Below are 24,575 nucleotides of genomic sequence, written 5' to 3'. Positions count from 1 at the left end.
GCAGTGTAGAGCGAAACCCTTTTAATGTACCTACAGACGGAATAAAGTTCTGTTCTTCGAGGAGCCTTGCAAATTGTGTTAACTCGTCTTTAACATTACAAAGTTCGCAAACAACGACACAAAATAGCTTTCTCTGCAAACAAATCATTGGTTGCTTTTTCGGGTAAGGGAAATGTCAAGAAACAAATGGTTATATTTGTGAGTGAAAGAGTCGACCTGAAGTAGTACATGGAAGAAATTTCCAGTCGAAATAGAAACATTCATATTTTTCGTTTCATCCATCTATATTATTACGAGCAGTATTTTGTTTGGCTTGAACTTTGTTATCAAAAATATTATATTAGCACGCATTTGGCTTTGACAACCTAGTCCGACTTGATCGATTTCAAGTCCCACAAACAGTATTATTCTTATATTGGAAGACTGACGAACCCGGCAAACGTCGTTCCGCCTGACAGTCAATGTATGAGCGGATTCCGGATTTTAAAACTGATACAAAATCATTAGGTATTGCTATATTATAATAAAATGAATGGGAATTGGTAGTGAGAGTGCACTCTTCAGTAAATCACCCTATACACGTCACTATTATCACTGATATTTTTCCTCTTTTATTATTATTATTTTCATTGATAAAATATTATATTTTAATTCTTATTATCCTATTCCCGACGAAGACGAATCCAAAACGCAAAAATCATAAAAATTGGTCCAGCCGTTCTTGAGTTCTTTCATCATTATCTTTTTCATCGATAAGTATCATATTCCAATACTTATTATTCTATATTATTCAATTCCCGATGAAGACAAATCCAAAAGCACAAAAATCATGAAAATTGGTCCAGTCTATCTTGAGTTCTTTTATTATTATTATTTTTTATTGATAAAATATCATATTTCAATACTTATTATCCTATTTCCGACGAAGACAAATTTAAAAATACAAAAATCAAAAAATGTGGACCAGTCGTTATTGATGATGATTAACATTATTATTATTATTCATAAATCACAACACAACAAAGTTTTTGTTTCGGGGTTGAAATTAGATGATTTTAATGTATTTCCACGTGTTAAAACCGAAAGTGACCATAAAAATTATATATTAGCTCTTGTTTTCAAGATATAGTATCATTATATTATATATATGTATATTGAGTTTTCAACAAACGAAATATTTCATCACCAACAGTTGGTACACATGTTTGTTTACATAACACCCCTCTCATCAGCTGTTCTTAAGTAGTAAACATAACCTATGTGAGTTTGTCAATTGTACGCAAGTGGTTGCTATTGAAATTATCGTGTGAAGTTGATTTTTAAATTAATTTAAGTGCTGATCTGAAATGCCTCGAAAGTGTGTGAATTCTGTCGATAGCTTTTGCTATATATGTGGTGAAATAACATTTAAGACTCAGAAACGTAAAATGACACCTATCGTTAAGACAGCCTATGAACATTATTTTGATGTGAAAGTTAGGGACCAAGATAAATCATGGGCTCCTCATGTATGTTGTAATTCTTGTTCCGCCATATTGCGAGAGTGGCTGAAAAATAAAAACCGGGCAATGGCTTTTGCAGTACCTATGGTTTGGCGTGAGCCTACCAATCATACAGACGACTGTTATTTCTGCTTAACTCCTCCCATTAAGCAAGGTTTATCTATGAGGAAAAGAGGAACGGTTAAATACCCTAATCTCCCATCTGCTCTTCGGCCTGTACCACACTCAGACAATTTGCCAGTCCCTTCTCCACCCCAAAACTATGAAATTTTAGAGGAAGGTGATGAAGACTGTTTAGAAGGAGCAACCCATCCTTCTACATCCTATGACCCTGATTTTGAGGTAAGCGATAGGTCTAGTGATCCGCACAGAATTAGTCAAGTAGAGTTGAGTGACCTTATAAGAGATCTTCGCTTGTCTAAGGAAAAGGCTGAGCTGTTAGGGTCAAGACTACAACAGTGGAATCTTCTAAAACATGATGTGAAAATATCTCAGTACAGACAGCGTCAAAAAGATTTGCTTCCTTTTTTTGAGAAAAAAGAAAACCTCGTAGTTTGTTCTGATGTTAATGGTTTGATGGACTGCTTGAATTTGGATCACACTCCATCTGAATGGAGACTGTTTATAGACTCTTCAAAACTAAGCTTAAAAGCTGTACTTCTGCATAATGGAAATCAGCTACCCTCTATTCCTATAGGTCATGCAGTTCACATGAAGGAAACGTATATAAATATGAAAACACTTCTCCAATCAATCAAATATGAACAACACAAGTGGCACATCTGTGGTGATCTGAAAGTCATTGCTATACTCCTAGGAATGCAATTAGGGTTCACCAAGTACTGTTGTTTTTTGTGTATGTGGGACAGACGGGATAGAAAATCTCACTATAAAAAAATGAACTGGCCTACACGAGACCTAAACCCTAATGAGAAAAATGTAGTTTACGAGCCTCTTGTAGATCCTAAGGATGTTCTCCTTCCCCTATTACATATTAAGTTGGGACTAATGAAAAACTTTGTGACGGCCATGGACCAGGAAGGACAAGCTTTTAAGTACTTGAGAGCAAAGTTTCCCAGGCTGAGTGATGCTAAAGTCAAGGAAGGCATCTTTATTGAAATCGTAAATGATCCTGCTTTTGACATGATTTTAACAGGAAATGAAAAAAGAGCCTGGGAAGCCTTTAAGGGGGTTGTACATGGGTTTTTAGGTAACAAAAGAGATGATAACTTCACAGCATTGGTTAAAGAGCTTCTTCAAGCTTACCACCAACTTGGATGCAACATGTCCTTAAAAATTCATATTCTTCACTCTCATCTTAATTTCTTCCCACAAAACTGTGGAGCTGTGAGTGACGAACATGGAGAAAGATTCCATCAAGACATTGCCTTAATGGAACAGAGATATCAGGGCCGTTGGAATGAAGCAATGCTTGCAGACTACTGCTGGTCTGTGTGTAGGGATGCTCCAGAAGTGTTTTATAAAAGACAAGCTAAACGACAGCGATCTTACAATGAATCGGATGGACTTAATTGAAATTTGGTGGTACAAACTTCTTTTATTTGTCAAAACACTAAGAATAATGTTTTTTTTTATTAATTTTGTACTTAAAATATTCTAAAAGAAACATAACAATATTGTTTTATGTACTTTCACTTTTCACGTATAGTATAACTACTCTTTAAGATTAAGTACTGTGTATCTCAAAAACCAGAGCTAATAAAAATTTTTCATTGTTATTTTCGTTTTTATCACCCCAAAATTAGTAGAAATTGACTAATTTAGTGTAGGAAACATTCAAAAAATATTTTTTTGTTGTGTTGTGATCATGAATTGACACTTATGATACTTAAGTTTCCGAAGAAGACAATTCAAAAATCATAAAAATTGGTCCAGGTGTTCTTGAGTTCTCTTATAATTATTATTATTTTCACCGAAATTTGCGCTGGTCAGGCCCTATTTCTCGAATCTCCAATACATTAGGGAAGGCGCGCCAGCATTATCAACCAACGACCACTCCCCACACGTTGATGTAAGTGATCATTGGGTCCGAGAATCATGTACCATGAGTAAGCGCAGTGAGCCAAGTAGGACAACCTTCTACAGTTACATCTTGACAGGGTGGTCTGGCTTAGAGTCTGCGGAGTTCGAAGACAGAAACTCGATATTTTGTTCGTTTTTACTCCTCGTTTCGGACGATATTTGTTTCAGCAGGAGATGAAAATTCCACGACAGATATCGTCACGCTCTGATGGTCGAGAAAGACCACATTAAGGTTAATAGCTTGAATGAGCCTTAGGGTGGGGAACACGTAGGTTCAATGAATTCGGCACTTCCCGTTTTCCACAACGGATTCAATATCCCCCGGAGCGTAGAGCAACCCTGATGTCTCATCAAAACCGTGAGAGTGCCGTAAGTGGTGATAAGGCTGCGTTATGTCGTCTGACATAGGCCGAGACCGCATATGCTGACCATGCTGACAGCAAATGCATTAGGGTGTCGGACGCCTGGCGGCAGACCCTGCACCTTGTGTCAGAAACCTCCATACTCATCACCCGACTGCGGTAGAGTGAGCTATTGAAGACAATAACCTGACAGGCCTTGATGAACCCCTCAGTTTCTGACTTCAGGGCACTCGACTTGCGGAAAGCAAAAGTCAGGCGCTTTGATAGGCCAAGGTCTTCAATGTTATTGAATAAGATTTCATGCATTGGCTTATCCTTGTGTTTCCGCAGAAGTGACGTGATCTCTGCGGCTTTTATATGAGCCTTTTGCTGAACGGGTTCCAACTCGTTGACAAAGTTGTGATGACCTCGTTCAAAGTCGAAAACTAAACCGGGTTCATCAGCTACTACAGAGAAATGCTACAATTCCTGCTCTCTCGTGGTCGCGGACCGTGCAGTGAAGGGGATCCGAACTCCTGACGACTTTACAGGCTCCATTATTATTATTATTATTATTATTATTATTATTAATAAAATATCATTTTTCAATACTTATTATCTCATTTACAACGAAGCTATATCCAAAAACACAAAAATCATATAAATTGGTCCAGCCGTTCTTGAATTCTTTTATTTATTGTTTTCATTTTATTATTTTTTTTGTACACCGGTTCTCGAATTTTAGCGAGACTAACGAACAGCAATTCATTTTTTGTATATATGGATAGTAGTTTTTTTGACGAAAATAGTGAAGAATCTTAAAGTGATTGGATATCACTTGCAGTAATTATTATTCCGTAGTATCAAATCATCACAGTCATTAACGCCTAGAATTGAGTTTTCAGTGGAAAAAAATATCTAAAACAATTTTTGTTATGTTATTGGATTGATTTGTCAAATATTAAAAAAATATATGGCTTTCAAAAGTTCATGAATAAATTTCTATTGAAGAAGTCAAAAGGATGATTGCATTTCTGCAACGGCTCAACAAACAACAAGTTGCAGAAATCCTACGACATTTCGATATCGACACCAATGTAGCAGTATCTCGAGTTTACGAATTCGAAAGACTTTGACTTCACAACTCTGCTGAATCAATTGAACAATGATGAGTTTTCAACTAGTGCCCCAACCATTCGAGATTGTATTACAGTTAAATAATGTTGCCATCGAATTTCCTCTAGATGGATTAGAAATGAACAATTATGCAGCAGAAAATGTGACTCCTTGTCGTTATAATCTATATGCATTTTCGAATCGCAGTGGGATATTATACAGCATTCTGCAGAAATTCTTATACTGGCCCGTGGCACGAATACAATGATTCACACGTGTCACTGGTTTCACCAAAATGGTGAGTGGAGATGCATATATCCTCTTTTATGAAAAGGAGGAAACGAGTTCGCAACTTTGAGCGTTTTGAGAAGTTATTTTTGAACTATTGATTTTAATGTTATAATGAATTATATGTTATTGTATATTGAAAAAACAAAATAATAGGCATTGAAAACTACAGCGATAGTGGACAGTATTGAATTTTAATACATTAAACTCATGAAACAGTTCATGAAACGATCGAAACTTCATAAAGTAACTTGGTTTGAATTCTCTTTCAATTTATTTTTGAATTTTCGGTTCATTTTATCTTTTTTTTTTTCATTTTTGAGTTATTGTGTTTCCATTTCACGTTTATTGTTTAACATAATTGATGTATTCATTTCAATTTGATATGTTTTTTAAAACATTTCGAATCGTGGTTACTTCTAGTAAAGACATACTTGTTCCCAGTCCAGATGAGAATATCATTCAGAATGAACCAAAGAAAACAAAGATATCGTTTGATCCAGAAGAACAAATTGATAAAGCGAAATCACTTATTCTCTCCCCTTTCTGGGAAAACGGGACAGAATAATGGTTTAATTATATTGAAACTATCTTCAATATCAATGCCATTATATCGGAAAAAATGGAATTTGGGGACATTTTCTCAACATTACTCTTTATAGAGAGAATTGACCGATTTAGCTTCTGGTCAAATGACGAAAAGTTGTCATCATTCTTGCATGGTTGAAGAAGTTGCCAAATCCCCTTGAACAAACAAAATTAGAGGATGATCTAAAAATCTATTTGAAATTTGTTTTTCTGTTGACCAGCTTATGAATTGATAAGCATGCCTGACGATATGATGATAACTATAAGAAATACAGGAACTTGTGCTATTTGAACTTTTCTTCAACGAAATCTTTAGAAGACAAAATCGATCATGTGATAGATGAATTGGATGAGAAATATGTTCCAAAATCGATATCTAGGATAGTATATCGGTGTAGTTCAAACTACAGATCAAAAAATCGATAGTTTTCTAGCCTACTAAAATAATTCTGTTACTACTATCTTGAATTCAATGAAAAAGCTGAAAAAAATGAACATTTGCTCATCCTCGATGGAAGCATAATTTCACATTTGCCTTCCTGCATTGTACTTTTTCACTTATTCATATTCATGGAGGTATATAATTCACTAAGAATAAATTCATTGCATCGTTTTATTTTCCGCATTTACTTCATTACCGTCGGTTATTTAGCTCCAAAGTTGTTATAATTATAAAGATCTTTTTTTCTTTTTCGAATTTTTCAGCTACAATACATGTTTTCGTAGAAATAATTTCAAAACAAAATACAATTAGTGTCTCGAATTCTGTTAGGAGGTTTCAGGTACGAACTCTGCCACTAAAAAACAAAAAACAGACCTAAAGACTGTGGTCCATCTGGAAAATTACACAAAGATTACAATTTACCGTACGGGGACTAACAATCGATCAGAGTATTGTAGAAGCGATACGTTCATTGCGAGATGTGACAACAAATGAATTGAATGCAGTTGTTAATTAATGAATTGTACCACTTACATAACGGAAAGAGCAAAAATAATGAACTTGGACGCAATTGAAACAGAATCATGAGAAACGAAAATATACATGGAAATCAAACCGTACAGAACAAGTCAAAAGCAAAGCACAATGTGCAAAGTATACAGGAATGCAGGATTTCACAGCTGGCTTCTATTTTTTGGTTGGCTTCCGCCAACCTCCGCCAATCTTCAACAAAAAATTCTTCTTTTATATTGTAATTATCCAATTTCAACTCTTCCATTTTATTTGCATGGCAGTAGACTATGTTAAATATATTTTGTCAAACTTTTTCATCATTTCATAGGCTGTTAAACATTCAATCATATATTCTAATTGTTATTCGGATATTATGCTCAATATAATTGTTCTTGCTCTCAGATCCATTTTCTTCCAATCCGCTTCTTGATTTATATATTTGACAGACATTGACAAAATGGCGGGTTCGTTACATTCTTTGTATTCTAGTAAAGTTAGTAGCCTCAACTTCCAACTTGAATAATTCACGCCATCGAAAATGGCAACATTATGTCTTCTTTTCTTGCGTATTTAGCCATTTTGTTAATAACTCTTACTATAATTTGCACTTTTGTAAACTATCGCCGGCACGAGGCGTGAACTGTCCTTCACAGTCTATTTTCTGATTCTGGCTTGCTGATCACCTAACCACGGACTGCTACCATGTTGGAATAGTCATGAATAATACTCGTGTTGTTGTAACACACCACTTTATTATAATATATTAAAAGTAAAAATAAAATCAATTTCTGTCAAAACACTGTACGTACATGAAGTCAAAACCGGCCATGATTAAAATATATTGTTGACGTCATTATTGTCATTATTGGGTAACAGATGGCGCCACGCATAGCATAATGAAAATAAGAGGGAATAATAGTATATTATGCAACGATCATGTAATGATGGTTATTAAGACACGAGCATTAACCGGGATACGAAACGAGCCGAAGGCGAGTTTTGTATGGTATATGCGAGTGTTTTAATAACCATTACATGAGAGTTGCATACGCTATTTTTTCTAAAGCCGATAAATAATGAAAAACGATAAATATTATATTTGTATTGAACACATTTACAGTAATTTTTTCAAAAACACAAACTTAATAGTATTATCATGGATATATGAAAACTATAAAGATTCTAATTATATTTATATTGAATATAACAACTGTAATTAATCTGATCTTTCAAAAATATTGGAGTCGATGGTATTCCTTCTATATCGCTGTTTTCAGACATTTTGATAATATAGGTAGGTAATATGAAAACTGATTTTGACAAATAAAGCAATTAGTTACTTAGGTTAGAATCTAGGACAAACAAAGGAACAGGATTCTTGATTGAAAAATTATGGGTTTCTATTGGTTGATAATTTGTATCGTTATGAAAAATCTATATCATAATGGATATCATTATGAAACAGATTATGGTCATATAAGTGTATTGTTAGAGTACGGGTGTAGAAAAAATGTATTATTCAACATATTACAACACTTTCAACTGCATCTGCGGCAGTAATCTTCAGTGGCGCTGTCCGAGTACTCTTCTTTACGTGTCAACTCATACAAATTACTCTTCTTGGCGTGTCAACTGACACGTCCAGAAGAGTACTCCGACCACGCCACTGCCGTAGATGCAGTTGAAAGGTTTCGAGATTATAACCAAAGAAGACCACGGCAAAACTCGGAAACCAACCTTAACATGCGAAGTTTTTAATGGAATAGAAGCGTTGGGAAATGTTAACTCATAAATACTGAAAGATATGATCAAGAAGACGTTGAATGAATATGTCAGCTAATTGTCAAACCAGCTCAAGAATACTCACATGACTAGCCAAATATCCCCCTTTGGGCAAGATCATGGTAGCATGAAAACTTGCAATCGTCAACTTTCAATGAATAATCATCGTGGGTTATGTGCATCCCAAAAATTTGAGACAGCAAACAACGTCATCAATAGATCTGAAGGGCAAATGACTGATGCGTGTTTTCTAGAACTTTGAGGACACTAGAAAAATTAAATGGCAAACCAATATCAAAACCCGAAAAAGAAAATATAGGAGTATAAGAACACATTTGAAAGCCCATCCCCAACCCAGATCTATAAGAGAACTTGTAAAACGGGAAACCGAAGTGCAACAAATCATGAGGATATGTTGACATTCACCATAAATGCTCACTTTGATAGCTCACAGTAAGCGGTTGGAAAAAAATTAAATTGAAACGGCTGGAAAATTAATGGAATGAGAAGGAACTCAAGCTAGATCATCAACGGGATGACAGCAATTGTCCAAAAATGGTTGTCAAGGTTAACTAGATTCAATAAGTTTTTCTACACTCGCAAGTAGTAGAATAATAACGGTATTGCACAAATTGATCTCACGAAGAGCACAAATCAGGATACTTCGGCATTTACGAGAGAAACTACTTGGTGAGCTTAGTGGGCTGAGAAGTGTCTTTCAACGAGTTCATCGTAGTAACTGAAGAATGAGGAAATAATCCATACCTACAAAACAAAGCCTACAAATTACCATTGATCAGATGAAGAGGCGTTTAGCTAGGAAAGCTACAGAATCAAACTACAATAACCGCGATGGAGCAACTTGAACAGAGAGTCTACTGTACGAGTTTCCCCTGCAGCTAAACGGGATGCATCTTTGCCTATTCTATGAACAAATAATCGATAATGACTAGGTGAGAAATTTCAATAAACGCAAAAAGTTTGAACTCGTATGGTCTCAGTGTTACTATCTTCATTCAAGTTTGAAGGCCGTCGCAGTTTGGTACTGCATCCTAACGTTTCCTAACACCAAAGGCTGGCTTCTTCAGAGGTTTATTCATCTTGATGGTTCACCGATGACTGGTGATTTCCAGTTCGTATGTTGTATTTATGTTGACTCAGGTTGTCCGCCTCTCTTGTTGATGCGTTGCTATTGGCCGAAGTTTTATTACCTGTGAATAACGTAACATTACATTGCGCCGTTACTACTTCAGTCTTTTTTAGTATGGGATTTCAAATCCGTGTGTAGCGCTACCGGCTCCTCTTCTATATGATTGTGATTTTTTATGGCATCCCGTACAAGCCGACTGTGGTATCCATGATCGGGGGCAAGTAGTTTCCATCTTCAAACAGTATCGTGTGATCTCCTTCACTAAGCGCGTGTTCCGGTACTGCCGATTTGTCTATTTGACCTAATCTATAGTTTGTCCAATGTTCATTCACCCTTGTACCCATGGATCGTTCGGTGTTACCGATATAAACTTTTTCTCAGGTGCATAGTATAAGATATACCCCGCAGCTGATAGTGGATATTTTTTGTCTTTTGCAGATCTAAGGCTCTGTTGTATTTCCCAGGTGGGCTTGAACACTGTTTTCATTTTATGTTTCCCCAAGATTTTACCGATTCTGTTTGTAACCCTAGGGATGTACGGTAGAAATGCACGTGCAACTGTTTGAGTTTCCTCCCTATTTTGACTCGTGGAAGTCTTCAGATTCATATCCTTATTGATCTCGGTTATACTGTATCCATTCGATCTCAAAGTAACTTGAAGTTGTTCCAATTCTTCTTGTAAGAGTTCTGGTTCACATATTCTACGGTCAGGGTATTGATAATTCCCCGCTTTTGAGTCAACATAAATACAAACTAGTAACTAGAAATCACCAGTCATCGGTGAATCATCAGGATAAATAAACCTCTGAAGAAGTAAGCCACTAGTGCTGGCAAAACGTCAGGATGCAATTCCAAATAACGACGGGATCAAACCCGAATGAAGATTGTAATACTGAAAATTTTGTCCGCGAAAGCCTCCACCAACTTATATGGACTACTTGAGGTAAATTCTGCTAAGAATCTCCATCATATCCAGAACATATTTCATTAAATATACTGTGATTTTTGTAAAACCCTCTAGTGAAAATCTCACAATGAAGTGTGTTTAGAATACGTTAGTTATGGATTTTCATCAAGTACTGGCCGATTCCATCATATACAACAATATGTTCAAAATGAAAGTTTTTTATCTTCCAAGCGTGATATCGGGAAAAAGTCTAGTTGAACTTGTTTGGCCGATCTGTGCCAGAATACAAAAACTTTGAAAGATACGAAAATGTGTTGTATGCTTACTTGTACATACCGTGCTCAGAAGCATCTTCAATGCCTATAATTATCATGCACTGGTTCCGGATAGAAACACATTATTCTCTCGATATCAACCATTTTCTCGCATATTCGACAAATTATCAACTGCCACAAACTGTGATTCCGTATGAAGTTAGTGTTAACCAGTTTCACGTACTCGAAATTGCTATCTAGAAATCTAATCAAAGACATCCTTTTTTACAGATATGCCAATAGTTACATTGAGGATGGGAATATCTCTCAATCCTGATGACATCAAAGAAGGAGACGATGTTTATTTCGAATGCTCAGTTCGTTCAAATCCCAAAGCACACAAATTGTCTTGGTTTCATAATGTAAGTATAATGTAATATTCCTTATCCGAAACTGATTCGATTCTGTGCATAAATGAGATGAAATTGATGCTGTGCTAACGAAATTCCATGTTGATATCTCCTATTTTTGGAAATTTCATGAAAGATATAATATGTCATGAAAGATAAACAGATGACGTGATTGACCAGAAAATGTTTAAATTTAATTGAATGAAAAAGTTGAACTATGTTCTAGAGATTGCAGAATATTTCGAAGTGTAAAAACATGTGGATAATTAATTTTTTGAATATTCCAAATAGTGTTAATAATCTCGCACTACGCATTTTCATTTTTTCCGAAACCTGAAGCGCAATTGTAATATGAATATAAAGGAAAAAACTAGAAATAATCAGAATATGGAAGTTGTGAATTTAAAAGAAAGATAAAAAGATGCATTTCTTATTCAGAACTATTCTATCTTGTACATTATATTTCAAAAAATCAAATCTGAAGCTGAATACATCTTTAGACCTGTAAAAAACAGGCTACCTGGCCAAACAATGTACATGGTATAATTTTCCTGCTCTTATTTTATAAACAAGTTACAACTTCTACTGTGAAAATAGGTATTTCGTTACTTTGAGAAATCAACCCCAATTACCATTATATTATCTACTGTTTTTCGTAAAATAGCCAGTTTTTATTTCATCAACAAGGATATTTAGAAAAGCTCCAAACAAGTTCAGTAAATCAATGGTATGGTATTTTTGGTGGTATTTATAGGATAAACTGTTTGTTCGCTTCCATTAGATGAAGAATACCCAGAATTTATAACTGGGTATTCTTCTCTTGGACAAAAACTATTTGTGAATTCGGTGAAATCCCTGGGCAACATATGATTTTCCGCAAAATTCTCTCTTTGTTTAAACTGTGCGACATTGCAAACCCTATTTCCAAATCAATATTGATTGATTTTATATTCATTTATTATTCATTATATATCTCGATATTCTGGATACCAGTGAGAGTTCCGCATCCTTTCATATCATGCTTACATCATCAGCCATTGAGAGGAAAGCTTCCGCTCGACTAGACGCTCAAGAAAACACCTCGCAGGGCATGTATCCATGCACAGTAATATAGTGAAGTATCTCTCAAGATATATTGTAATCTACGAGCATTACAACTAGATAAGAGTTTCATCAAAAAGTTTGTGAATTACTGCTTTTTATACAAATTCAGCGGTGCAACACAAAACAGTGGTATTTTTCTAATGAAAATAATTTATATCTGATTCTTTGAAAGTAATTTGTTATAAATATCGTGAACTGTATATACAAAGCTATTTGTTTCTTTGAAATAAATGAATGGCATCATCATGAAGCTTCCATAACACTTGAATCATATTTGCGTTCCAGAATGTATACATGAAATATCATAAACGTTTTGAATCCGGTGAAATGTCACATTCACATCATGAAAAGTATTCATTGAAAAAATCGTTATTTCGGAGAAGAAATTACATATGACGAAAAGTAGCGCTTTTGAGTACACGAGATTTAAGTTTTTTCAAAAGTTTGATAATTTAGTTCACGACCTATTCAAACTTTTGTTTTGCACTATGTTACCTAACTTAAAGATAATGGTGTTAAGTATCAGCTATAGTCTATTACAATTATTTATGTTGAATTATAATAGATTCTCTAGTTTGACTTGTGTCGTTTTTCAACAATAGAAATTTGTGAAATTTGGTTGTAAACTCCTCGCTTACTGACGTAGTAAAAAGGCAAAGTCTCTCCTATTGGGCATGGTAATATGGCCTGCAGATCATAAACGGTGACCTTCTCTTGCCGAGCTAATTATTTATGCATCGAATGATTTTCATAAGATTGTTGGCTAGCTGCCCGTCATCTCTGTTCATATTTTCATATGATTGGCAAATTTCGCACTGATCTGTTTTAGGTTGAAAGAAAGATAAATTGAATTCCTTCCTCATTGGAAATCCTGGCACACATTACATAATTTCCAGGTGATACACCATTCATTTCACACTCTTCCAAATAATCCATATGCAAATCTCTGATTATTTTCCCTCTTTCAATATATTCTTTCTTAGTAACAGAACTGCAGTAATGGCTTTCAATACGTGGTATTTTTCAATATGACTCCTAATTGAATATTTCAGTACAACCGGAACAGTTACCTGTTTTCCATGTTGACCTCGCTTATCATCAAACATAGACGTATTTTTCTTCTCTGAAACAGTCCTAATGGGCCGATCCGTAAAGCAAACAGTATTTTTGAAATACCTCTTACAAACCCTTATAGGTTCATTTTTCTCAGTTCTAAGATGAAAGGCATTATTGGGAATCCTCTTGCTGTTTTCTCGTTTATATCTGTACTTAGGTATAACTTCCTTCAAAGAAGAGAATGAAAATATACTGTCGTTCAGTGTTGCCCAATGCATAAGAGTTTTGAAAAATTTGCTTTCTCTCCGCTTCAATAATTTTTTCAGAACATTGAAGTTTGCCATGACCAATTTGTTTCGCAGGCAAAATTTTTCAGATCTTTCCTAATGAATTATAGATCTTTCCTTGTGCTTTGAGAAGTTCGGCTTCAGTTTTTTGCCACTTCTCTTCCATTCTTATTATTTTTTTTTGAACAATACTTGTCTTCATTTGCTCTTCTTGGCAGAAATGTCTTTCGTTTCTAGGGGAACAGGGTCTCACTAACTGTCGTCAGAGCTAAAATCGCGTTCAGCATCAGACGAAACTTGAGAGGAAGCAACGTTATCAGATTCTGGGACTTGAACCAAAGCCATCGTCAGTGTTGTGTCATCAGAAATCAGAATCAGTCTCTGAAACTAAGAGTTGTGAAGAAACCATAGGTAGTACAGGACAATCGGCCTCTGAACGTGTTCCGGAATCTGCGGTTAGCAGAAGGTATTCAGTCCCAAGTTCCGCAGATGATGCATTAATCACAGGATAATCAGTCTTGGGGAATTGTGCTGGAGCTGCATTCATCAAAATATTATAATCAGAATTGAAAATTTGCCAGAAGCAGGGTTTTCAGCCTCCAAAAGTTGCTCAGAAGCATAGTATTCAGTTTCCAAGATTGGCACAGGAGCAGCAGACAGCACTTGGTAATCAGAATCACCAAATTCCTCAGAAACCTCGTTTGGTGTGAGGTAACCAGCCACAGGAATTTGTGTGGAAGCTACCGATAGTATTGCGTAATTTTCATCCGGAAGTTGCTCGAAGGTTGGAAAGAAGTAATGATAATCAGTAATTGGCAGGTGCTTTCAATGAGGTCAGGGAATTTTTCATTTATGGTTGAGCAGAAACTGTTGTGGGTGTATCTTCATTGTCATTGGTTTCTGCAAAAAATGTGAAAAAATTAATATAAACCTATACTCGGTACCTACTTGAAGATCTACCAATCAAGATGAACATTGGATACATAATCCTTGTCAGTCAAAACGTGTTGATTAGGTTTCAGGTGTCTCGATAAATTAAATAATTTACCTCCTCATATTCCTTCTGCTCACCTGCTTGAGTTGTAGATAGGATGTCCATAATTAGGTGTTCGGACGAATATGGAACATCATTGCATGTTGTTTTTAGCCAGCAACAAAGTAAATTGGTACGTTGATTAGGCTTTCCTAAAAAGAGGAAAGATATCACATAGGCATCTCTTCTCAAAAATATTTTCCAGAAAAACAACTTGTTTTGCGGCTTATTAACTATAATCATATTTCCCAAGAAAATGATCACAACCTTAAGATTGTAGTAAATTTTATACGAGTTAATAATCTTGAAAAACGACACAAATTCCATTCCTTTCATGATAGTTTGGCTAACTTGATCTTCATCTCATTAATTATTTTTTCATTAGGTTTCTGATGATCGAATTTAATCACTACTCTCCTATGTAGTATATCAGATACCAATCGAGATTTTCAAACAAATTTTTGCGACTTCAATATTTGAATAATTGAAGCATCATCCAAAATATGTTGATCCAACTACTCCTGTGAGTTTTTCGTAAGTCATACCATTGAAGAAAAAGATGAGCTTTAATGTAATTATTTCCTTTCCACTGTCACAATGGTGAGTGGGCTCTGTAGACTATATAACTGACTGGTGTGATCGGTACAGACAAAATTTTCAGAATATAGAAGATTCAGTAAAAAATCCTATTTTTCTCGTACTTCTCCGGAATCAAATACGAGGGGCAATTGTTATGGAATCATCTGATAATACTTCGAAATTCACAACTTCATCACACCCAGTTTTGAAATCATTAGCCTCATATTTTTATGTAGCGTATTCTTAAGGTTATCTGGGATGAAGTCGAATTTTATTTCTTATTGCATTATAAAATGCAACTGAGGGTATTAGTATCAAATGTTTTCATAACAATTATGTTCTGTGAGATCCATGAAAATACGGAATTTTATATTCACATCTATTTTACAGGGAATGGAAATATTTCAAAATGTTACAGCAGGAATCATCATGAGTGACCAGAGCTTGGTTTTACAGAATGTTGCTAGATCGACAGCAGGAGATTACACCTGCATGGCGGCAAATCTGGAAGGTAAAGGAACCAGCAATCCCGTGAAACTAATTATAAAATGTAAGTATCATTTATGTAGTTTATCATTTACCCATCAAACTTGTACAAGAGCCGGTAGACCACTTTGTGATGTTATCGTCCAACCCGTGGTAGAAATACCACCGCTGAAGGAAATCAGTTGACTTTTTTCTTTTGTGAAGTTTTGATAACGTCACGCTAAGCTAACTATAGCGGGAATGATATAGAATATACCAACGTTTTTCTGAGTTAATTCCACCAAGAGCGGTACGTATCAGGAATACGCGACAAACCGTTGCTGCTCATCATTTTGAGGTTCAACTCACCTCAAACTTCACTGTTTAAGAACTCTTCCATCTGAAGAATTGCGTAATTCACAGTCATATGTTCATTAAATGCATCTCATATCGAAATAGGCACTGTTTCATTGCGAATACGGTGATAGAGGATTGGCTCCATATATTTTGTCCTGAATTATGGTTGGCAAGCTTTAAAAGCGAAATTTTCTCGTGAGTAAAGATGTGCGACGACGTCCGTCAAATGAAAGGAAGTATGCATACTATTCTATAACTGAGAAGGATAATAGACTGGTACTAGTTGCAGTGTGTCATTGTTTCACTACAAATAAAATTTTGAAGATTTATTCATAATCTAGAATAATCATATGTTATTTACTATATTCTCCATAGTGGAAGTAACAAATTCTACCTACATTGTATTTATTTCCCAAAGCAGTTACCATTTTACAACACCAGGTAGGATAACCATTAAAACTACTGAGTAACGCTTAAGTTTTGCACAAGTTCATTGTAACAGAGTCGTTCAAATCACACAATAGACACATTTCAATCAACATTTGAGGTGAACCGGTCTAATCTAATCTAATCTATCGGTCTCATCCATAATTACACGAAACAAATTGCATGCATGACAAATTATTTGCAGCCACTTCCATATAATGATTTACTAATGAAACAGCGCTTATTTCCGATGTACGATTCATTAATGAGCATGTAGGTGTAAATCACTAGTATCTTGGTGGGGATCGCACCGAAGCCCAATCATCCCTATGGAAGAGCCCAGTAGAGGCAAACACCAAAAAGCACGTCAAGTTCGAGCTTCGTCACGCTGGAACCAGCTTTGAAAAAAATTTACCTTGTTTTAGCTTACTTTACATACAAACGATACTGATAAATATGGTAATGTTAATTTTTTTGTATTCTTATCGGTTACTGAGAAAGCACTATTGATATTATTCTAACTAAGAAGGACGAGTAATAATGCCAAAAAATTCTGTAATAGGTTCTAAATGGATTGTAGTTTATTGTAGTAAAAACAAAATATTACTATATTTTATATTCTTTTGAAGTATAGCAAAAAAGCTACGAGAGTTCAAATCATGAAATAACAATTGTCCCCAAACTACATACGATGGGGTTGATTGTAGCTGAAATTAGATGTTTGTAGTTACCATTAAACACATCAAAAATGAATTAAATAAAATCGAGTACTTTTCAACTAAACTAACCTAACATAACCTATCCTAACCAACATATGTAACCTGGAATCTGAAGTAAAAACTAACGTATTTCAGAATGCTTCATTTGGAAAAAAGCATTTACCCTCAACATCTAACCTGACTTCCAAATCAAAAACGAACTCATGTTAGATGTTTAGGATTAAGAATTGTTTCCAACATATCAATATTTTTTTTAAAGATAAGATAAGATAATAATTTAAGATAACACAAGATAATTTCACCACGTTACATAATAAAATGTTTGTAGCAAGTCAAAAAATAGCATTAAAGTAATTTGTTAACGATCAAAATATTATAAAACAAACGAGAAACACAAATACAAAAATATAAGAACAAAATTGAGTATGTATGTTGACATTATGAACATTCGAAATGACTCGCGTATTCTTCGATAGAATAGAATCAAAAACTCGAAAAATAAGTTTTTATTGTTTTTTTTTTGAATTTGGACATACTAAGAATTTTGAAACTATCGGGAAGATAGTTGTAGAGGTTGAAAGTCATGAAGGTCTGATTGCTTGATTAATGAAGTTGATTTTTTATGAGTTTCTATGAGAACTCTGAACAAAAATAATGTAAGTAACGGCATTATTCTCAATTTCAAATACAGAGGTAGACAATGATCCTTATAACCAGAATTAGTAATTATCCTTTTGAGAGCTTTTTTCTGAGATTCAAAAATTTACAGCTCCAGTTGTGTTACCTCAGAGTATAACACGCTAACTAATGTTATAATGGAAAAGGGAGAAATTGTTATTTTTAGTGTATCGAAACCAGTTATATTTTTCAACTGACGCAATAAAAAAATAGTTCTAGATAATGTTTTACTCATTTGGTCAATATAACAGGTCCAAGTGAGAGTACTATCGACAAGTAATCCAAGTAATTTAACACTGTTTGCACTTGATGTAGCGGCAGAGCTTGCTGAAAACTGTAACTATTGCGTTTTGTCTGTATTCAGTTTGAGTCGATTCGTCACGAAACAACTTTCTGCATTCTCATCAACTTCCTTTGATATTCTAGATAGTTCACAAGAATTTTTGTCAGAGTAAATAAACGTAGTGTCGTCGGCGAATGAAACAGATTTATATGGATGCATGAAGTTGCTAATGTCATTCATGTAAATTATGAATAGAAATGGTTCCAATACTGATCCTTGGAGAACAGCGTGTTCAACGAGTTTTAAATTCGAAATGAAATTATTGTTATCGACTGCTTGATATCTATTCGACAAATATGATTTTACGAGGGATAGAGATACTTCCCTGACGCATTGGTAATATAGTTTTTCCTAGTAATCATGCCTCAGCCACCATATTCACCAGATTTGTCCCCCTGCGACTTTTTTCTGTTCCAAATCTAAAGGGACCCATGGAAGGACGGCGTTTTGCGACGATTGCGGATATTGAAATCAAATCGCTGAGCTCAAGGGCACACCAAAAAGTGCATAGCAGAACTGCTTCAAAGATTGAAGGAAACACTGACAAGAGTGTATTATATTATCACGTCAACAGAACTTTCCATTCAACAAATCGAAAAATTTTGGAAATATTCAAAATTCATCGCTGTTTTAGCAAAACTTTGTTTCAAATGCCTACTCAAAGCTGTAATTTTTACTGGATTTCCATTTGATCACTTAAATGTATTACCATTCTAATAAGGTAAGAAGTAACAGATTTTCACTGAACGGAACAAAAAAAATCGCCAACCCCAACGAAAGCTTGGGAACAAAGACATTACGGAACGTAAATTGAATATCGCTCATTCAGTCGTAAAGAGCCAGATAAAGCGTCTTCAGTGCCGAAATAAGAACGTAATAAACATAGGCTTCTGAGTTTTTCCCGCTCCTCGGGCCGTTCATAGGGATTAGCATGAAATATTTTACAAATACAACAATGGAAATTGAGAGTAGCGCTTCGAACGTGAGGAACTGAATATTTGAAGCCCTTTGGCAACCATCGATCTTCCTTATGACGGATACTTTGAAGCGAAGCTTAGTGGTTTGGATCGATTATTGGGAGACCGGGGTAGTCGAAATGAGTTGTTGTTTTGATGTTCAAAGGATACCCGAGCAGCTTTCGTTGGCTAAGGATACACTATAAAAACTATAAAAACACACCTTTGTGTATTTTTCACGTTTGTTTTATATTTGTTGACTAGTTTCGGTCATTACACCATTTTCAAAACCAACTACATTACATTCAAATCTGAGTAATTTATACCTACATTTCTTATACCTATCATGAATAATTTGGTACCTACATCGTCTATACCTGGATAACCTCAATTAATAGCAGTATATCCATGAACATAACAAATTTTTTTTGGTTTTGGGAACTGGGTTATAGTTTCAGGAGAGGACTATTGTTTAGATCAAATTGTTCGTTGAGGATAATAGAATTGGGATTTTTCTTTGACTTGTTTATTTCCATAGATTCCAACAAATTAATCATTTCCCCTTTTTTGCATGTGTGAAGGATTTCTGAATTATCTTTATCTATTTTATGTTTCTAATTTTGAAGATGTTCATGATATATTATATCAAAATTCCTACCAGTTTGGCATGTATATATAGCGGGGCATTCACCACATTCTAGTCGATATATACCAGATCTTTGATTTGAAAGGGTTATATTTTTAGGAGTGATTAATTTTTTGGGAAAGAAAGTTTTTGACTTTCTACTACTCCATCTGATACAAAAAATTTTCAAATTGATTAATTCTTCCTTTCTTTGGAAGATTCTCTCATCCATTTTTTTGTATCAGATGGAGTAGTAGAAAGCCAAAAACTTTCTTTCCCAAAAAATTAATCACTTCTTAAAATATAACCCTTTCAAATCAAATAAGATTCATCATGGCTGGGATTAAATCAAATAGGTGAATGAATGTCATTACGATGTCATCGATGACATAAGCAGATCAAGCTTATTCCGTGACATTTAAAATCGTAATTCATGAATGAAGTGTGTGTATTTTCTATAATGTTATCCAATTTGGTACTGAAGAGCCTTAGGGCAAGTGTCTTAAGGCGAAACACGTGTATACCAGTTAGGGTGACAGTGTTCCATGTGAGTACAATTTATTATCATTCATTCAAAGTAGAACTCATGTGAATGATATCTGATTCTTATTCCTCCACGAATGTTCGATATACAAACTGAATAGAGAAAAGTATCTTCTGTATAATTCAGTGTTCATATAGAAGTATTTGTTTCGAAAGAATTTTTTCTTTCGTGTAATTCAATGTTTATATGAAAGTAGCTGTTTGAGGAGGACTTTCTTTCAGTTTGTGTCTGAAAGTTACTTCTTTGTATGATCTACACATCCATGTATAGAATTACTTATTTTCAAATTGATTAATCTATCCTTTCTTTGGAAGATTCTCTCATCCATTTTTTTGTATCAGATGGAGTAGTAGAAAGCCAAAAACTTTCTTTCCCAAAAATACCAGATCTCTTCCCTCTGTCTAATTTAGGTTTGACATTGAATATTCTGTTTCTTGAATTCTCGTTAAATTTGAACGATGTTTGTAGATTGAATTTTGAAAGATAATTTTCAATATTCTCAGAGATTCTACCTGTATAATTTATATCAACATATTTGTGTTCTGATCTTGAGGAAATTGAATAAAGTTCTTTCATTACTAATTTTTGTTGATATTTCATATACAGGGTGTAACTAAATAAGTGTGAAACATTCAAGACGATGATTCCTCATCGAAAAAAAGATAGGATCTTTCATGAAAAGAAATTTCATCGGAGCATCCCTTGTACATGAAATTTGCACAACAATTTTTTTCACAAGCACTAAAAATGTTACAATATGAAAATTAACCTGACGTTTTGTACTACCAACAAGACACTTAGCCAGGAATTTATTTGGTTTACCCCATGGTTGTTAGGGGTGGAAAACGTAACCCCTAAAATTTAATGTAACAATGTAACTTTTTGTCTTATTATTTGTTTACCATCCAAAAATTCATTTCCGATAGCCTGTTTCATTCTAAACAAAAAATGTATCTTGGGTTTTTTGCTTATAATAAACCAGTTCGCAGCAAAAAATTATTTTACGAACAACTACAGAGAAACATTGTGATAAATGCGAACTGGATTTATTGTTATTTTGTAGTTAGTACCTACTTTGAACGATTGAAGGGTAATAAACAAAACTAATTTATTAATAACAAAACACACAACATGTAGAAATCATACTAAATGTTCAGACATTACGCATGCGTCTAGACGTCGGCGCATTGAGCCACGTATTCGATCAAATATTCCTGAAGTCTCTCTGATTACCCTGCACGCATCGACGATGCGGTTTCTTGAGTCCTCTACAGGAGTACGATAGAGAATAGAGAAATCGAGAGGATTGAGATCTGGGGATCGAGCTGGTCAGTTATGTGGTCCTCTTCGACCTATCCACTGATTTGCATATGTTTCAGTTGAATGCTGACATGCTACTTGACTAAAGTGGGCGGGAGCCCCATCATGAATAAAAAACATATTCCTTCTGACGCCCAAAGGAACTTCCTGCAGCAGTACTGGATGTAATTCTCTTAAAAAGTGAACGTATGCCTCACCATTTGATCGAGGACCAATTAAATCAACCCCAATAACTCCGAGCCACACGTTAAGAAGAAACTGTTAGTTTCGACATGAGCGTGAGTTTTTTCATCAGCCCATATGTGGTAATTATGAGAATGATCGTGTCCCGAGAAAAACTACATTCGTCTGTGAATTCTATCGTCTTCAGCTAGTCATAATTTCTTCTAATCATTTCCAGCATCCAATTGCAAAATTCAAAAAGGTTTGGAAAGTCTCGCGGTAACAGTGCCTGTACTCGTTGCAGATGGTAAGGGTATAAGAGTTGTTCCTTTAAAATTCGAAATATCGTCATATGATCAGCATTTAGCTGGAAAGCAATCTTTCTAGTATTGGTAGTAGGTTGTTCTTCTATTAATTTAAGTACTGCTTCCTCAAGCTGTGGTGTTCATACTTCTCGATGGCGACCACAATCCTGCGTTATTTTGTCTAATGAACCATATTCTCGTAATCGTTGATGAAGCCGAACAAATATTATATGTGAAGGATGCTGCCGTTGAGGATACATTTCAGCATATCTTCTACAAGCTTCTCACCCATTCCCGCTGCGGCAGACCGTAAATGTAATGCATATCAGCCATTTCCTCATTTGTGTATGTCATTTCAATAACAATTGAATTATTAAAGTAACAGTAACTGACAGCGTCATAACAATTTAATAGTCACTATCGCTAATAGCGACCTACTAGATAGATAAGTTTCGTATTTTCGCATTTATGACGATGTATCTCTGTAGTTGTTCTCAAAATAATGTTTTGCTGCGAACCGAATCATTTTGGGCAAAAAACACAGGAGACAGTTTTTGTTTAGAATGAAACAGGCTATCGGAAATGAATTTCCAAATGGTAAACAAATAGTAAGACAAAAAGTTACATTGGAAATAAATTTTAGGGGTTGCGTTTTCCACCCCTTACAACCATGGGGTAAACCAAGTAAATCACTGGCTAAGTGTCTTTTTGGTGGAATGAAACGTCAGGTTAATTTCAATATTGTAACTTTTACAGTGCTTGTGCTTGTGCTTGTTATACAAATTTTATGTACCCCCTTTAAGGGGCTGTATCTTAACAAGAGATGTTTCTTTATATAAAGTTTCTTTATATGAAAAATCCTATCTTTTTTTCGATGAGGAATCACCTCCTCAAATGTTTTACACTTATTCAGTTACACCCTGTATAGATACCTTTCGAAAGAATTTTTCTCTCGTGTAATTCAATGTTTATATGAAAGTAGTTGTTTCATGAGGGCGTTTTCTTCCAGTTTGTGCCTGAAAGTTACATGTATTTCCATATTTTTTTGTATTAAGATGGAGTAGTAGAAAGCCAAAAACTTTCTTTCCCAAAAATTAGTCACTCCTAAAAATATAACCGTTTCACTATAATCTAGTTAATTTTGAAATGACTGAAACTAGTCAACAAATATAAAACTATCGTGGAAAATAGACAAAAGTGTGTTTGTATAGTTTTTATAGTGTATCCTCAGTGAACATGAATTCCCACAAAATGAAGTCGTCAATTAAAGAAGTTTTACTTAGCTTTGGTTTTTACATGCCTTTCAATTTGGTTTACCAAAAGACGTTGGCAATCAATGAAAAGCCTACTGAAATATTGTATCTCAACAGAGTTTCGTTAACAAAGATGGCATCATCAGGAGTCAGGAGAGGCTTATCTGGAGAAGTTACGGTATAGTATTGCCAGCCTACTTTGTATTTTCTTGAAATTGTTGTTTATTGTTGAAATTTCAACATTTCACATGAAACACTCAGATATTAAAAATTCAATCATTTCAAGAGCTAGAAGCCATTCGACTGATGCTCTAGAAAAATTAAACTCCAGCCAGTCTACAGGTATGAACCAATCATAAAAATTTCACTTATAGAAATGAACGCTTGGAAAATGTCCACGAAATATCTGACAGGCTGCATTGAAAAAACAAGAACAGAAGGTGCCGCATATCGATTTTCCTTCACCAGTTCATTTCTATGCGCAATTACTTCATCAGTTATGAGTATCCTCCATCAGTATTGGGAATTATGAAAAAGTCCCCACGTAACGTTCCCCACACGTATTGAATGGGAACTGTAACTGAAAAGTGGAACACTTTGTTGAATATTGAAATCTGTATTTGGTCGTATTCATACCAGCAAGGAAAAATTCACGAGTGCTCTCTTCTGCATACTGAAATTTCTGTAGACGTATTGAAATATCAACATCGCGAATGTATTTTTCGAAAAATCGTGACTGGAGTTTACTATTAGTTTTCATTGAAAACATTTTTCGTTAGGAAATAATTTTTGTAAAATAAATGAAACAGTTTAGTTGTATAAGGAAATATTTCGAAATAAATTTCGAAATAATAATCTCTCCCAACTACCTACACAGTAGGTTGTGGTAAACGTCTGTCAAAAAAAACAACTACTTTCCGGCTATTACCACGCTGGATATTGAATTATATCCGACAGACATTCAGGCAACATTCCTCACAGAGGCTTGTCTCTGGTTTCGGGGTCTACATCTCGTCAGTACAAGAAA

At 34.8% G+C, this 24,575-nt stretch overlaps 1 protein-coding gene across 2 annotated transcripts in view; it reads left to right on the top strand.

Moving 5' to 3' along the window:
* side-IV (sidestep IV) overlaps positions 1-24,575 on the top strand; it is a 794,218-nt gene that overhangs the window by 617,576 nt on the left and 152,067 nt on the right. For both annotated transcript variants that reach the window (XM_074171285.1, XM_074171284.1), the window contains exons 8-9: positions 11,218-11,348; positions 15,786-15,945. In XM_074171285.1, coding sequence (XP_074027386.1) covers positions 11,218-11,348; positions 15,786-15,945 — 291 coding nt within the window. The remainder of the gene's footprint in view (positions 1-11,217; positions 11,349-15,785; positions 15,946-24,575) is intronic.

The sequence above is a fragment of the Leptinotarsa decemlineata genome, unplaced genomic scaffold (assembly GCF_025532065.1).
Source record: "Leptinotarsa decemlineata unplaced genomic scaffold, Ldec_3_MD MMD2_tig00000010_RagTag_RagTag, whole genome shotgun sequence".
NCBI classification, from domain to species: domain Eukaryota; kingdom Metazoa; phylum Arthropoda; class Insecta; order Coleoptera; family Chrysomelidae; genus Leptinotarsa; species Leptinotarsa decemlineata.
Note: the sequence above shows the minus strand (reverse complement) of the source record. Positions and strands in the feature narration are given on the sequence as shown.